This window comes from Carlito syrichta, unplaced genomic scaffold (assembly GCF_000164805.1).
Source record: "Carlito syrichta isolate Samal-C Ts95f unplaced genomic scaffold, Tarsius_syrichta-2.0.1 Scaffold278355, whole genome shotgun sequence".
Taxonomy (NCBI): Eukaryota; Metazoa; Chordata; class Mammalia; order Primates; family Tarsiidae; genus Carlito; species Carlito syrichta.
In genome coordinates, this window is record NW_007222451.1 from 102,813 (window position 1) to 121,032 (window position 18,220).

Consider the following 18,220-nt stretch of genomic DNA (forward strand, 5'->3'; position numbering starts at 1 on the left):
TGCCACTGCACTCCAGCCTGTGTGACAGAGTGAGACTCCAACTCAAAAAAAGAAAAAGAAATAATCTCGCTCTGTTTCCCCCGCTGGAGTGCAGTGGCACAAACTCGGCTCACAGCAGCCTTGACCTCCTGGGCCCAGGCGATCCTTCCTTACTCAGTCTCCCCAGTAACTGGGACCACAGGCATGCACCACCACACCTGGCTAATTTTTTCATTTTTATTTTTTGTAGTAATAAGGTCTTACTATGCTTCCCAGCCTGGTCTTGTACTCTTGGGCTCAAGCTGTCCTCCCACTATGACCTCCCAAAGTGCTGGATGAGCCACCACACCTGGCCTAGATAATTGATTTAAATGTAAAACAGAACTAGAAAGTTTTTAGGGAATAAACAGGATAAAGTCTTTAACCTAAGGAATAGTTCTTTTTTTTTTTTTTAGTTGGAATCTCAGTCTTCCAGGCTGGGATGCAGTGGCACACTCATGACCACCTCAGCATCAACCTGCTGGCCTCCAGTGATCCTTCCACCTCAGCCTTCCAAGTAACTGGAACCACAGGTGTGCACTACCATGCCCAGTTAATTTTTGATTTATTATAGAGAAAAAAGTCTTGCCAAGTTGCCATGGCTGGTCTTGAACCCGCGGGCTCAGGCAATCCACTTGCCTCGGCCTCCCAAAGTGCTGGGATTACAGGCTAAGCCACCAAGCCCGGTAGTGAATAGTTCTTACAAAAGAGATTCATGAAAGAAAAATGACAAATTGACCTCATCAAAGTTAAAGACTTTTGCTTGCCAAAGACCTTGTTTAGCCCAAAAACCTACAGGCTAAGAGAAAATATTTGTAAATCATTTAAAGAACTTTGAAAACTCATTAAAAATGTTTTTAATTAGAAAATGGGCACAAAATGTGGACACATTTCACTGAAGAGGATATACTAATGGTAAATAAGCACATGAAAAGAATGACATCACTAGCCATTAGGGAAATGCAAGTTTAGATCATGAGATACCACTACATATCTATTAGAACAACTAAAATAAAAAATAATGACAGTACCAAATTCTGGCAAATATGTGAAAAAACTGAACCTCATACATTGCTAGTATCATGTAAAACGGTACAACCAGTCTGGAAAATTAGAAGCTTCTTTAAAAGCAACATAAGGGCTTTCTGGTTCTCCGACATGTAAAAAGCTTGAAAGTTGTAATTCCGAACAAAGAAACTGAAAAACAAAAAATCAACTCTTTGATCCATCAGAATTGAAATCACAGGACAATGACCACCCTGAAAACTAGAGACATAAGCAGATACAGAGAATCACAGTATACCTGAAGGAGTGTCTGCCTGGCAACTATCACTGGAGCCAGCATTGGGTAGGAAAACACATTATGCTCAAACTCATACAACATTCACCAAGATAAATAGCCATCAAGCACACCTTAACAAATTTAAAAGATAGAATTCATATGCAACATGCCCTCAAATCACAATGGAGCTCAACTAGAAACCAGTGGCAGAAAGATAGCTAAGAAATTTCCAAATACTTGTAGATTAAGCAACACTAATGGGTGAAAAAATAAGTTAAAGAGAAATTTAAAATATTGTGCACTAAATGAAATTGAGAATACAACTTACCAAAATTTGTTGGATGCAGCAAAAGAGGTGCTTTGAAGGAAATAATAAAGTTGAATGTGTATAAGATAAATTTTTTAAAAGAGGGGGTCTTGCTCCGTCACCTAGATTGGAGTACAGTGCTGCAACCATAGCTCACTGCAGCCTCAAAATCCTTGACCTCAAGTGATCATCCTGCCTCAGCCTCCTGAGTAACTGGGACTATCTATAGCCACATGCCACTATGCCTGACTAGTTTTTTAAAAGCTTTTAGAGATGACTCACTATGTTACCCAGACTGATCTGACACTCCTGGCCTCAAGCGATCTTCCTGCCTCAGTCTCCCAAGCAGCTGGTTTTATAGGCATGAACCACATTATTCCTGCCCCTAAAAAGAAAACATTTTGATTATTAATCTAAGCTTCTACCTTGGAAAACTAGAAAAAGAAGAGCAAATTCAAAGAAAGCAGTAGGAGATAAATAATAAAAATTAGCAGAAATTAATCAGGAAATTCAGTAGAGAAACTAAAACTAAAAGCTGGTTCTTTCAAGAGATAAGTAAAAATTGGCTGACTGTCATGGCTCATGCCTGTAATCCCAACAGTTTGGGAGACTGAGACAGGATGATTGCTTCAGCCCAGGAGTTCAAGACCAGCCTAGACAACATAGCAAAATCTCATCTCTACAAAAAAAAAAAAATTAAAAATTAGACTTGGTGGCATGCACCTGCAGACCCAGCTACATGGGAGGCTGAGATGGAAGGATGATCCCAGGAAGTTGAGGCTGTGGTGAGCCGTGATTGTGTCATGGCACTCCACCCTGATTTACAGAGTGAGACCCCAACTAAAAATAAATAAATAAAATAAAATTGATAAACCTCTAGCCAGACTAAGAGAGAAGATACAAGCTGGGCTCGGTGGCTCAGCCTGTAATCCCGTGCTTTGGGAGGCCAAGGTGAGTGGATTACCTGAGCCCACGGGCTCGAGACCCGCCTGGGCAACTTGGTGAGACCTCATCTCTACAATAAAAAAAAAAAAAAAAAAAAAAATCAGGTAGCGCACACCTGTAATTCTGGCTACTCGGAAGGCAGAGGTGGAAGGATCGCCAGAGCCCAGCGGGTCCAGTCTGGGTGACAGTGAGACTCCAACTCAAAAAAAAAAAAAAAAAAGGAGAGAAGATATAAATTACTAATATCAGAAATAAAAAAGATGGGACTACCCATAGACATTAAGAGGAGAGTAAAGGAATGTTAACAAGTCTGTACCCACAAATTTGATGACCTAGATTTAGTGGATCAATTACTTGAAAGATACAATCTGTCGAAACTCACACCAAGGAAAACAAATAATCTGAATAGGTGCATATTCATTAAAGAAATGGAATCAATAATTGCTGACCTTCCAAAACAAAAGCCATTGGTCCAGATGGGCTCACTGGTGAGTTTTACCAAACATCTAAAGAAGAAATTATACCAATTCTCTACAACTCTTCCAGAAGATAGAAGCAAAGGAAACATTTTCTAAACTATTCTGAGGCCCTACCCTAATACCAAAAGCAAATGTTGACATTGCAAGAAAGGAAAACTATAGACCAATATCTCTCTTGAATATCGATACAAAAATTCACAAAATATTAGTGAATTAAATCCAACAAAATATAAAAGTAATATACCATGACAAATTGAGATTCTTAAAATTTAAAATAAATTTTAATTTTTAATTAAAAATTTAAATTTTTAAATATATATGTTTTAAGGTATACAACATGTTTCAAGATGCACATGTACAGTGAAATAGTTACTATGTTAAAACAAATTAACAAATAAGATTTATTTCTGGTTTACAAAGTTTGATCAACATTCAAAAAGCACTATAATCTGTCACATGAACAGGCTAAATTTTAAAAATCACATGATCATACAATAGATGAGAAAAAGCATTTGAGAAAAATCCAACAATCATTAATAATAAAAACTTTCAGCAAACTAGGAATGGAGAAGAACTTCCTTAGTTTGATAAGCCTCTACAAAAACATCTCCAGCCAACATTATACTTAACAGTGAGTAACTGGATGCTTTTCTCAGTAAGGTCAGGAACAATGCATGAATTTCCCCTCTCACCACTTCCTTGTAACATACAGAAATATCTAACTAATGCAATAAGAAAAGAAAGGAAGAAATAAGACTGTCTTTGTTTACAGATGACATGACTATAGAAAACTCCAAAGAATCCATTTTAAAAACTAGAACAAATAGGCATTTATAGCAAGGTTGTGGGGTAAATGTTAATATATAAATACCAATTGCTTTCCTATACACCAGCAATAAACAATTGGAATCGGAAATTAAAAACAACACCCTTTGCATTACAACCAAAGAAAAGCACATTAGTATAATTCTAATGTAGTATACAGAATATCTATATGAGGAAAACTACAAACCTCTGATAATAGAAATCAAGGAAGATCTAAATAAATGGAGAGATAGCCTATGTTCATAGACTCAATATTGTTATGGTTTAATTCTTCCCAACTTGATCAATTTATTCAATAGTGTGTGTGTATTAAAGTCTCTCTGTTGCTACTGCAGCCTCTACCTGCTGGGCTCAGGCCATCCCGCCTCCTCAGCCTTCTCAGTAGCTGGGACTATAGGTGTGCACCACCATGCCCAGCTAATTTTTTTTATTGTATTGTAGAGATGAGGTCTCACCAAGTTTCTCAGGCTGGTCTTGAACTCCTGGGCTCAGACAATCCTCCATCATGCCTGGCTATTGAATACATTCTCAATAAAATCCTAGTAAGTTATTTTGTGAATATCAGCAAATTAAGTCTAAAGTTAGTGTAGAAAGAATTAAAGGATGGGATGATGACAGTGATTCACCAAATAGAGAACATGAATAAGGAGATCGAAATTACAAAAAAAATAAACAAATGGGAATTCTGGAGTTGAAAAATATAAAGACCAAAATGAAAAATTCATGAGAGGCACAAAAGTAGTTTTCAGCTGACAGAATTGGGTAACTTGGAGAAGAATAAAGAGTTTGTCGTCTGAAAAAAATAAAAAAGAATGAAGAAAACAAAAAGTAACCTTGGAGAAATGTCAGATATCATTAGGTACACCAAATGCGCTTACCAAAAGTAGAAGGAGAGAAGTAGCATAAAAAATATTTTTTAATACTTGATGAAAAATATTAATCTAAAAATCCAAGTTCAGCTAAAACTAGGGTAAATGCAAAAAAAAAAAAAATCCACACTCAGTCACAATCATATCCAAAATATCAAAATATTGAAGTAAGAGAAAATCATGAAAGTAGCAAAAGAAAAACAGTTTACAATCAAATTAACAGCTGAGTTTTCATCAGACACAATGGCAGAGAGTAGACAATAAGATGGCATATTTAAATGCTGAGAAATCAACCAAGGCACCTAATTCCAGGAAAAATAAAAAAGTAAACTTGCATCATAAGAAATGTTGAAGAAATTTCTTCAGGTCAAAAGTGACACCAGATAATAATTCTAATTGATAAGAAAAGACAAAGAACATTGATAAAAGTAATTCAGTATGTCGTTTTATTTATATGTATATGCACATTATAAATTTGGATACACATATTGTAATTAGAAATTTCCTTTCTTAGCTCATTTTTATGTTTTTTAACTTTTTTTTTTTTTGAGTTGGAGTCTCACTCCGCTGCCCAGGCTAGAGTGCAGTGGCACACTCACAGCCACCCCAGCGTCAACTTGCTGGGCTCTGGCGATCCTCCTCAGCCTTCTAAGTAGCTGGAACTACAGGCATGTGCTGCCGTGCCTGGCTAATTTTTTTTTTTTATTGTAGAGATGCGGTCTCGCCAAGTTGCCCGGGCTGACCTCAAACCCACGGGTTCAGGCAATCCACTCCCCTTGGCCTCCCAAAGTGCTGGGACTACAGGCTGAGCCACCAAGCCCAGCCTCTTACCTCATTTTTAAATAAATAAAACATTTTATATAAAGTATATATCGGAGCCTATAACATATAGAAATATATTAGAAAATAAAAGAACAAAAGAAGAGATGGGAATGTAGCTTTTTGGGAATAAGAAAATGTTATCAGATGGTAACTTGAATCCACAGGAAGTAATGAAGAGGACTAAGCATAAAAATTTCATATATAAGGCTTAAATTTTTTCTTCATATTATTTAAAGCATATAAGATTGCAAAAGACAGTAATTATTATACTACTCTTGGACTTATGACATGTAATATGCATAACAATAATAGTACCAAAAGGAAGGTGGGAGAAAGCTAAATAAGGAGGATAATTTCTGTATCTTACTGAAAGTATAAATTAGACATAGATTCTAATGGTTTAACATGTATATCATAAATTCTAAAATAACCCATATAAAAATCACTCACAATTATAATTTAAAAGGAATTAAATGTTACACCAGAAAATATTCACTTAATACAAAAGAAGGCAATTAGGAAGGAATAGAGAGAGGAAACACACATAAGATGTATAGAAAACAAACAGTAAAAATGAGAGATATACCAGGTGCAATGTGACTCACACTTCTAATTCCAGTAGTTTGGGAGACTTGCTTGAGCCCAGGAATTCAAGACCAACCTGGGCAGCATAGTGGGACCCTGACCGTACAGAATAATAATTCAGACATTAGCCAGGTGTGGTGATGCATGTTTGTAGGCCCAGCAAATTGGGAGACTGAGGTGGGGGGAATCACCTGAACCCAGGAAGTCAAGACTGTGGTTAGCTGTGATCAGGATACTACCCTCCAGCCTAGGTGACAGAGTGACTCAAAAAAAAAGGAGAGAGAAACAAATTTCCTACTTAGCAGTTTACAGTAAATATAGAAGGATTAAATTACCAATAGATGGTAGATTGGCGGAATGTATTCAAAAAGTTCCGACTATATGCTCTCTAAGGGTTCACTTTATTTTTTTTAACAGATTTATTATGATATTATATTGCCACATAAAATTATATATAATGAGATATACAACTTGATGTTTTGATATACACCATTGTGAAATAACCACCCTGTTTCAACTCATTAGTATATCTGTTACCTAGAGATTATCATTTGTGTGTGTATGTGTTTGTGTTGGTGAGGTTTAAGATCTATCATCTTAGCAAATTTGAAGTATATAATGCGTGTGATATTTTAAACTATATTTGCTATGCTGCATGTTAGATCTCTAGAAGTTTTCATTTTGCATAATTAAAACTTTGTACTCTTTGATTCAGTTCACCCTGTTCCGGCATCCCAGCCCCTGATAACTACCCTCTTACTCTCTGCTTTCTATGAGTTTCTGTGAGTTTCATGGATAAGTGAGATCAGACAATGTTTCTTTTCTTTTTTCTTTTTTCAAGTCAGAATCTAACTCTGTCACCCAGGCCTGAGTGCAGTATAGCACAATCATGGTTCTCTGCAACCTCAAATTCCTGGGCTCAGATGATCCTTCTACCTCAGCCTCCCGAGTAGCTGGGACAGCAGGTGCACATCACCATATCTGGCTAGTTTTTCTATTTTTTTGTAGAGAAGGGATCTCACTTTGTTGCCCAGACTGATCTGTAGCTCCTGGCCTTAAGCAGTCCTCCTGCCTCAGCCTCCCAAAGTGCTGGGATTATAGGTGTGAGCCATCAAGCCTGACCAAGATCAAACAGCATTTCTATTTCTATGTCTTGCTTATTATACTTAGCATAATGTCCTCCATCCCCAACTGTGTCACAGATGGCAAGATTTCCTTCTTTTTTATGGCTGAGGAATATTCCATTAAATGTGTTTGCAAATATTTTTTCCCATTCTGTAGTTTGACTTTCATTTTGTTTTCTTTTCTGTGCAAAAGCTTTTTAGCTTGCTGCAAGCCTGTTTGCTGTGTTTTGCTCTTGTTGCTTGTAGTTTTGGTGTCATATCAAAATTTATCAAGATGGTTTTTCCCTTATGGGAGCCTTATAGTTTCAAGTTTTTCATTTAAGTCTTTAATCCATTTTGAGCTGATTTTTTAGTATGTTGTGAGACAGGGTCCAGTTTTATTTTTTGGTATGTGCATATCCAGTTTAACCAATACCATTTGCTGAAGAGACTATCCAAGGGTGTTTGTAACACCCTTGTCAAAGATAAGTTGACTGTAAATGCAGGGAGTTATTTCTGGGTTCTCTGTTCTGTCTATAAGTCTGTTTTTATGGCAATATCATACTGTTTTGATTACTCTAACTTTGTAATATAATTTGAAATCAGGAAGTGTAATGCCTCAAGCTTTGTTCTTTTTGCTCAAGATTAGTTTGGACATTTGAGGTCTTTTGTGGTTCCATATGAATTTTAGGATTTTTTTTCTATTTCTGTACAAAAAGCCACTAGTGTTTTCATAGGGATTATATTGAATCTGTAGATAACTTTGGGTAGTATGGGTATTTTGGTATTATTAATTCTTCCAATTCATGAACATGTGATATCTTTCTTGTATGAAAATTTCTTTATCAGTATTTTATAATTTTCAGTGTACATATATTTCACCTCTTTGGTTAAGTTAATTCCTTAAGTATTTTGTTATTGTTTCTTATGTAAATGGAACTGTTTTCTTAATTTCCCTTTTGGATAGTTTTTTGTTGGTTTATGGAAAGGCCATTGATTTTTGTATTGATTTTGTATCTTGCAATTTGATTGAATTCATTTGTTAGTTTTAACAGGTTTTCTGTGAAGTCTTTAGAGTTTGCTGCATATATGATTGTGTCATCTACAAACAGATAATTTTCTTCTTTTTTTTCAAGTTGGATGTCTTTTATTTCTTTTTATTGTCTGGTTTTTCTGGTTAGGACTTCTAGTACTATACTGAATAGCAGTGGGGAGAGTGAGCATCCTTGCATTGTTCTGGATCTTAGAAGAAAAGCTTTGGGTTTTTCTCCATTGATGATGTTAGCAGTGAATTTTTAATATATATGACTTTTATTGTTTTGAGGTAAGTTCCTTCTCTACCTATTTTATTGAGAGTTTTTAATCACACAGAGTTGTTTAATTTTGTCAAATGCTTTTGCTGCACCTATCAAGATATCATGTGTTTTTTGTCTTTCATTCTTCTGGCATGGTGTATCACATTGATTGATTTTTGTATGTCGAACTATCCTTGCATCCCAGGAGTAAATCTCACTTGATTGTGGTATATGATTCTTTAACCTGCTATTGAATTTGGTTATGCTAGTATTTTGTTGAGAATTTTTGCATCTATGTTCATCCATTATTTTTAGTTTGTGTTTTATTTTCCTTTGCTGTCTTTGTCTGCCTTTGGAATCAGGGTGATGCTGTTCTCATCAAATAAGTTTGGGAGTATTCCCTCTACTTCTAGTTTTTGGAACTGTTTAAGAAGTGTTGGTATTAATTCTTCTTTGAATGTTTGGTAGAATTCACCTTTTAAGTCATCTGGTCCTGGGCTATCTTTTGCTGGAAAGTGCTTGATTATTGATGCAATCTTATTTGATTTTTTTTCAGGCCTCTTATTTCATCTTGACTCAGTCTTGGAAGAGTGTATGTATCTATAAATTTATACATTTCTTCCAAGTTATCAAATTTGTTAGTGTATAATTGTTCTTAATAGTCCCTTGTGATCCTTTTTATTTCTGGATCATCTATTATAATGTTTCCTCTTTGTGAAGCAGGTTTGCCGTGCACTGGTTACCAACTTTTCTGAGTCTAGTGAGGCAGAACACCCACAAACAAAACAAATTACATGAAATGTGTTTATACTTGCAGATAGGCAGCAGAATACAACCAAAGCCTGAGATTCACTGTAAGCCAATCCCCCAAGGCTCAGGAAGGCTACCCAAGATGGATGGGGTCTCACCTGAATATATCCCACCTTGTCCGACAGATGAGGAACCCTGAAAAACAGGCTGCCCAGGGAATGTGATGCACTGTGTTAGTGTTGAAGAACATCCTCTTTCTAGAGTGTACTAGACAGAGCCTGGGCTGTTGTGGCCAGTCTCCCCTTATCTCCAAAATACCGCTTTCCTAGCACATTCTATAGTTGTCTTTGAGAATATGAGCAGGAAAAGCAGGGATGGAAAGCTGAGGGATGAACTAAGTTGGTTGAAGACCACTCAGAGAACTGTCTTGTCCTCTTTTATTTCTGATCTTATTTGAGTCTTCTTTTTTTTTTTAGTTCAGATAAGAGTTTGTTCATTTTGTTGTTGTTTTTTTAAAACCCTCTTAGTGTCATTTCTTTTTTCCTACTTTTAAATTCATTTATTTCTGCTCCAGTCTATATTATTTCCCACCTTCTGCCAACTTCATTTTTGTTTTTTTTTCCCCCCTTGGAGGTGTTAAGTTATATTATTTGAGATCTTCCTTCTTTAAGTGGAGGCATTTAACACTATATACTTGCCTTTTAGTACTATTTTCTTTTGCATCCCATAAACATTGGTAAGTTGTATTTTCATTTGTCTGAAGTTATTTTTTAAATTCCCTTTTAATTTTCTGTTTTACCCAAAAATTGTTCCAAACTGTGTTGTTTAATTCCCACATATTCGTGAGTTCTCTTGTTTTATTTTTGTTATTGTTTTCTATCTCCATTTTACTGTGGTCAGAGAAGATACTTGATGTGATTTCAGTCTTAAAATTTTTTTTTTTTTTGAGTTGGAGTCTCACTCTGTCACCCAGACTGGAGTGCAGTGGCCACTCCCAGCAACCGCAGTCTTGACCTGCTGGGCCCTGGCGATCCTTCCGCTTCAGCCTTCCAAGTAGCTGGAACTACAGACACGCGCTACCACACCCAGCCAATTTTTGATTTATTGTAGAGATGAAGTCTCGCCAAGTTGCCCAGGTGGGTCCCGAACTCCGGGCTCAGGCAATCCACTCACCTCAGCCTCCCAAGGCACAGGATTACAGGCTGAGCCCAGCTGGTCTTAAAATTTTTAAGGCTTGTTTTATGACCTAACATACGATCTATCCCAGAGAACGTTTTGTGTTTACTTGAGAAGAATAGTATTCTGCTGCTGTAAGGTGACATGTTTTATACATGTCTGTTAGGTCCATTTGTTTAAGTCAGCTGTTTTCTTACTGAATTTTTGCCTATATGTCCTGTCCATTATTGTTAGTCGGTTATGAAAGTCTCCTATTATTATTGTACTAGTGTCAGTTTCTCCTTTCAGATCAGTGTTTTTTAAAAATATATATATATTTACATGCTCTGATGTTGGGTGTATAGATCTTTATCACTCTTGTATCTTCCTGTTAAGTTGACCCTTTAATCATTAACTAATGATCGTCTTTGTTTGTAATGACAGTTTTTATTTACTCTATTCTAATATATATAGTTGCCTCTGCTTTATAAGGGATGCTATCAACAATTGGGTATCAATAAAAGAGATAATTTAGATTAAGTTAACAAATTACAAAAAAGACAACTACCAAAGCTGACTCAAGGTAAAATATAACATCTGAATAGATCTATAACAAGTAAAAAAGTGGAATTATAATTTTAAAATACCCACAAAGAAAAACCCCAACTCAGATGGCTTCATTGGTATATTCTACCAAACAATTACAATTGTATTTCCTTCTTCTTATATTTATACAATTTATTTAACTTTTGCCTCAATAAAATTTTCAGAATCTGCAAGAAGATGTTGCAAATTAGCAGAGCAGCCAGTCAGTATTTTGGTCTTTTTTCCCCAAGCCTTAATGAAAGTGCTAGATCTGTTTCATTATTGTCTTGTGCTGTTTTCTAATAAATATTCTTTATGAGATGAAGGATTTTTTTTTCTCTATTACTGGATTTGATAATACTATAACCAAAAATAGATGTTGCACTTTATGAAATTCATTCTGGGAAATTACCTCTGTGATCCTGTGGATTTTCCCCTCTATTCTAAGAACTACATTAACAAGTTGCCTGTTTATGAACTATCTTTACATTTCTGGGACAACCCTAACTTGGTTTTGAAATACAACTTTTTAAAATTCCACTTTCTGTACAGTGTTTAGGATTTTTTGTATAACGTTCTTATTTAGACTGGCACACATGGACCTCTCTTCCACCACCTTTCTCATTGTGTTGAATGCAATACCATAAACCTCGAATAACACCATGGGACTCAGACAAAGTTCCACTCATGACGCTGGAAGTGCTTTCCAAAATAAAAGAAAAAAAACATTTGTGAAGCTGTCATTGCAGCTATGTCAGTAGGCGTGGAAACCTTGCACTTTTTGCAAAATACTTTTTTCATCCTGCATTGAAAGTGTAACATTTATGTGGGTACAGGATTGCTACAAGAAAGGGATACCTATAAACTTTAATATGAGTCAAGAAAGAACAAAGTCATTATTTGACACTTCAAGTTAAAAGGCAGGTGAAGGAAGTTTTTATACCAGATTTACATAATTTTCTCCATGCTTCTCATGATAATCTTCTTCACAATTTTCTATTATCACAGCTTTAAAGATTAGGGATTTTCTGTTCATTGAAGATGTGAGAAAACGTGCCGGTAGTGACCACTCCAGGAAAAGTTTGTATCCTTTCCTCATTCCATCTAGCTTTTTCCATGAAATGTTAATACAACAAAACAACAGAAACTCAGGGACAGAAATAAGAACAAAAACTCTAAATGTCGTATCGCTGGAATCTTAAGGAACAGAATACCTATTTGGTGAAATACATATACAGTACAGTTGATCCTTGAACAACATGAATTTTAACTGTATGGGTCCACTTACATGGAAATTTTTAAAATAAATATATTGAAAGAATTTTGTGGAGATTTGCTATAATTTGAAAAAACTTGCAGACAAACTGCATAGCCTAGAAGTAGCAAAAAAAGATTAAGAGAAAGTTAGGTGTATCATGAACGCATAAGATATATGTAGACACTAGTCTGTTTTATCATTTACTACCATAAAATATGCACAGATTTATTATGAAAATTTAAAATTTATCAAAACACATGCACAAACACAGTACATGTGCCATTTGCAGTCATGTAAAATGTAAACAAATGTAAAAATGCAGTATTAAATCATCACTGCATAAAATTAACAGTATGTAGTACATACTATATTACATTACTGTAACAATTTCATAGCCACCTGTTGCTGAGCATAAATGTTGTGAGTATCTGCTTAAACTGTCAGGTAATGTGAATTATCTCCATGTAAGCAGTTCCTCTCTACAGTGAAGCATGTGTTATGGTAAGAAGAGCCCTCTCACAATCCTTGTATATTTCTCATAGTTTTGAGGGAAATACTGTAAACCTTGAATGGGACCCATACAAAGTTCCATTCGTGATGCTGGAAGTGCTTCCAAGAAGTAAAGAAAAGTCACGACACTGCAAGAAAAAGTTAAATTGTTTGACATGTATATAGATTGAGGTCTGCAGTTGTGGGTGCCACCATTTCAAGATAAATGAATCCAGCATAAGGACTATTGGAAGGAAGGAAGGAAGGAAGGAAGGAAGGAAGGAAGGAAGGAAGGAAGGAAGGAAGGACATTTTGAAGCTGTTGTTGCAGCTATGCCAGTAGGCATGAAAACCTTGCACTTCTTACAAAATACTTTTCTCATCTTTCATTCGAAATGCAGCGTTTATATGGGTGCAGGATTACTACAAGAAAGACATACCTATAGACTTTAATATGATTCAAGAAAGAACGAAGTCATTATATGACAACTTAAAGCAGAAAGCAGGTGAAGGACCTAAAACTGAAGAGTTTAATGCCAGCAAAGGATTGTTTGATAATTTTACAAAGAGGCTGGCCTTTATCAAAAAAAGATAGTAGGAGAAGCAGCTTTACTGACCAAGAAGCAGCAGATGAGTTCTCAGACACCATGAAGACACTCATGGAGGAGAAAGGCAATCTGCCTGAACAGAGTTTTAATGCAAAGGAAAGTGTCTTATCCTGGAAAATAAAAGCCACCAAGGACATTTATTAGTAAAGAAGAGAAATGAACACCGAGATTTAAGGCAGGAAGGGATAGACTAATGCTACTGTTTAATGCAAATGCAACTGGGTTTTTGGTCAGGATTGCCCTTGTCTGTAAATCTGCTAACCCCTTGAAAGGAAAAGATCAACACCAGCTGCCAGACTTTTAATTGTACAACAAAAAAGCCTGGTGGACAACAAGAACCTTTTTCTGGTTTGGGTCCATGGATGTTTCCTTCCTTAAGTTAGGAAGTACCTTGCCAATAAGGAACTGCCTTTTAAAGTTCTTTTGATATTGGAAAATGCCCTTAGCCACCAGAACCTCATGGGTTCAAAACCAAAGTCATCATAGTGGTCTACTTGTCCCCAAACACAATGTCTCTAATTCAACCTCTAGATCTGGGAGTCATAAGGACCTTTAGGGCTCATTACACATGATACTCTATGGAAAGGATTATAAATGCTATGGAAGAGAACCCCAATAGAGAGAACATCATGAAAATCTGGAAGAATTATACCATTGAAGATGCCATTGTTGTTACAGAAAAGCCCACAAAAGCCATAAAGCCCAAAACAATAAATTCTTGTTGGAGAAGACCATGACCAGATGTTGTGCATGACCTTACAGGATTTACGACAGAATCAGTCAAGGAAATCACATAAGACATTGTGAATATGGGGGGGGAAAGGTAAGGGATGAAGGGTTTCAAGATCTTAGAGAAATTCAAGGGCTAATGGACACCACACTAGAGGAATTAACAGAAGACTTGAAGGAGATAAGTGCTTCCAAGCAGTGCCAGACCATGAGAAAGAAGACATAGAAGAGGTGGGACCAGGAAGAAAATGGACATTAGATAATCTGGCAGAAGGGTTCCCATTATTCAATAATGTTTTTTGACTTCTTTTACCACATGAACCCTTCTGTGATACGGGCACCGAAACTAAAGCAAATGGTGGAAGGAGTGATACCATATAGAAACATTTTTAGAGAACTAAAAAAAGCAGAAAGTCAGAAATTATGAGTATGTCCATGTCTCCTGCCTCCCTCCATCTGATCTACCTCTTCCTTCTCTGTCATTCCTTAGACAACCCAACCCTTCCTCTTGCTCTTCCCCCTCTACCTCAGCCTACTCAATGTGAAGACCATGAGGATGAAGACCTTTATGATGATCCACTTCCACTTAATGAATAGTGAATGTATTTTCTCTTCCTTATGACTTTCTTAATAACATTTTTTTTCTCTAACTTACTTTATTGTAAGCATACAGTATATGGTAGGTATAATATTCAGAATATGTGCTAATTGATTGTTTATGCTATCAGTAAGGCTTCTGGTCAACAGTAGGCTATTGGTAGCTAAGTTTTGGAGAGTCAAAAGTTATACATGGATTTTCAACCCCGCAAAGGGTTGATTCTCCTAATCTCTGAATTGTTCAAGGGTCAGCTGCATTTCTATATACTATTTGTCAGTATTTTTAAAGGTTAAAATTTAATATTGTAAAATACTTAAATTATATACATTTTAAGCAAATGGATGATATATTAATATCCATTTAATCTTGTATTTTAAAAGTAATTTCAACTTTGCAAGAGATTTTCATTTCAATGATCTCCTGGATTCAGAGTAAATGTAGCTTCAATGGTAATATCTACAAAATGATTTATGTGTATTGTCATTCAACAAACACTTATTCATTTCATTTGTCCCTATCTTCAGTGCACCCTGATGTCCTAATTTTCACTCACACATGATGAAGAAAAGAGATCAGAGAAAGTATTAACTTGCATAAGTTATCACCTATTCAGGTGGAATCTCGGCCAGAGCCCATAAGTATGAAAGTACTCTAGTGTGGTCCATGTGTAAGAAGCAACCGTTGAGATGACTGCCAGCCGGGTTGCAGAGAGTCTTTTGGCTTTGAGCCAACAGGAAGAACTGGTGGATTTGCCAAAAAACCACCCCTTGAGTGTCAGTGAAGATGAGGAGGACAGTGATAGAGAGAGAAAGCATCAAAAGCTTCTGGAAGCAATCAGTTCCCTTGATGGAAAGAATAGGCGCAAAGTGGCTGAGAGATCTGAGGCCGGTCTGAAGGTGTCAGAGTTCAATGTCAGTTCTGAAGGATCAGGAGAAAAGCTGGTCCTTGCAGATCTGCTGGAACCTGCTAAAACTTCATCCTCACCCTCATTGGCCACTGTGAAAAAGCAACTGAACAGAGTCAAATCAAAGAAGACTGTGAGGTTACCCCTTCACAAAGAAGAAGTTGAACGGATCCTCAGAGAATTAGCATTCAATAAGACCTCGCAAGTCCTTTCCAAATGGGATCCTATTGTCCTGAAGAACCGGCAAGCAAACCAGTTGGTTTTTCCCCTAGAAAAGGAGCAATCAGCCTTTGCTCCCATTGAACATGTACTCAGCGGCTGGACGGCAAGAACTCTGCTGGAGCAGAAAGTTTTTAACCTCCTCCATAAAAATAAGCAGCCAGTGACAGACCATTTTCTGACTCCAATGGAAAAGGCCTCTCTCAAAGCCATGAGTCTAGAAGAGGCAAAGATGCACCAAGCAGAGCTTCAGAGGGCCCGGGCTTTGCAGTCCTACTACGAGGCCAGGGCTCAAAGAGAAAAGAAAATCAAAAGCAAAAAGTATCACAAAATTGTGAAGAAAGAAAAGGCCAAGAAAGCCCTAAAAGCTTTTGAGCAGCTGGGGAAGGTCAACCCAACTGTGGCATTGGAAAAACTTGAAAAGGCCAGAATAATGGAGCGAATGAGCCTGAAGCACCAGAACAGTGGGAAATGGGCCAAGTCAAAGGTAATTATGGCCAAATATGACCTGGAGGCTCACCAGGCTATGCAGGAACAATTGTCTAAGAACAAAGAATTGATGCAGAAACTCCAGATAGCTTTGGAGAGTGAGGAAGAAGAGAGAGGCCCAGAAGAAGTGGAGGAACTCCTTATCCCTGGTGTGGTGAATAAAGTTCAGATGAATGCAGATGGACCAAATCCCTGGATGCTCAGTAGTTGCACCCAGGATTCAAGGGAGGCCGAGACCCATGAGGACCTTGAGGAACTGCCAGAGCCTGTGGCCCACGAGGTTTCTGAAAGTGAGGTAGATGAAGGACCAGTGGCAGAGGAGGAAATTTTGTTGAAAGAATTTGAGGAATGGCGATCCCTTAGAAGAAGGTCTGAGCTCAGCCAAGATGCTGAACTAGTGGGCAGTCAAGAAACAAAGGAGTCTAGCAGCCAGGAGAAGCTCTCCGAATTGAGGGCACCGTCTCAGAGATTTAAGGAAAACCATCAATCCTGGAAGCCAAAAGCAAGTCCAACAGGGACTGTTCCTCAGGCTCACAGAGAGGAACCTTCCCTGGAAGAAGAGGAACCCCTGTTGCTGCAGAGACCAAAGAGAGTACAGACCCTGGAAGAGCTAGAAGAGCTAGAGAAAGAAGAATGTTCTCAAAGTCAGGAGTTTTTCAGACCTGGGTTAGAAGGGCAGCAGTTGGAGAGGAACCCAAATAATCTGTCTAATGCCCCTAAGGAGAAGAAAAAGAAGGAGCAAATGCTTGACCTGCAGAACCTCCTAACCACAAAATCCCCTTCTGTGAGGTCTCTGGCAGTTCCCACAACTCTAAAGGAGGTGGACGATGAAGAGGAGAGAGACCAAAAGCAGATGATAAAGGAAGCTTTTGCTGGAGATGATGTCATCAAAGACTTTTTGAAAGAGAAGAGGGACACTATAGAGGCAAGTAAATCAAAAGACATGGACCTGACGCTACCTGGCTGGGGCAAATGGGGTGGTATGGGCCTGAAGCCCAGTGCCAAGAAAAGACGACATTTTCTCATTAAAGCCCCAGGTCCTCCAAGAAAAGACAAGAATTTTCCAAATGTGATTATCAATGAGAAGCGTAACATCCACGCAGCGGCCCATCAGGTACAGGTGCTTCCATATCCATTCACCCATCATTCACAATTTGAAAGGACCGTCCAGACCCCTATAGGATCTACGTGGAACACCCAGAGGGCCTTCCAAAAGCTGACTACGCCCAAGGTTGTCACCAAGCCAGGCCATATCATTAAGCCCATAAAAGCAGAGGATGTGGGCTACTGGTCTTCCTCAAGGTCAGACCTCTCTGTCATGCAGAGGTATCCAAAACAACTCTCCATGAGTCACAAAAAACAACTGAAGAAGAACTCTGTGGATTGAGGGGACTGGAAGAGTGATATCTTGATGCCCGGGATTGGGAGCTGTAATTGCTCCTTCTTTGGCCCAGTTTTACTCTGCTACAGGATGGATTCCAAAGCAGGCTTAGCCATACTGGGTGTAGTTAAGCCACATTTTAAAAATAAAGGTATTTTTATCTATCTAGAAAAAATGTACCCTGGTTTTCTTATTTGGAGCAGGACTATCCTAATCATCCTATAACAAAGAAGCAGAAGTAGGAGAAATAGTCCTCCAAACCTACTGGTCAGTTTCATAAGGGGCATCAGCCTAGGACTGGCTGTTTCACAGAGTATAAAGGGGAGGGCTGAGTGTTGACACAGCATTTGATTCCATAAGGCCTATGTCGCAGGGCAGTTGGGAAATTAACTTTACCTAGATGTGGCCAAGCTGCCGCCTCCTTCTGGACTTCCTTTTTTGCTGTCTGTAATAGGGGACCAGACACTTAGAGCATGGCATTAGGATCTAGGCAGGCTGTAAGCCTCAAGGGCAGGGAATGTTTCTT

The 18,220-nt window shown here is 37.7% G+C and overlaps 1 protein-coding gene across 7 annotated transcripts in view; it reads left to right on the forward strand.

Annotated features, from left to right (window-relative positions):
- The window catches only part of LOC103254390 (U3 small nucleolar RNA-associated protein 14 homolog A-like), a 41,866-nt gene extending 23,997 nt beyond the window's left edge, over positions 1 to 17,869 (forward strand). For all 7 annotated transcript variants that reach the window (XM_021709726.1, XM_021709727.1, XM_021709721.1 and 4 more), the window contains one exon: positions 15,226 to 17,869. In XM_021709726.1, coding sequence (XP_021565401.1) covers positions 15,388 to 17,700 — 2,313 coding nt within the window. In that variant the 5' untranslated portion in view covers positions 15,226 to 15,387 and the 3' untranslated portion in view covers positions 17,701 to 17,869. The remainder of the gene's footprint in view (positions 1 to 15,225) is intronic.
- Positions 17,870 to 18,220: the final 351 nt, after the last annotated feature.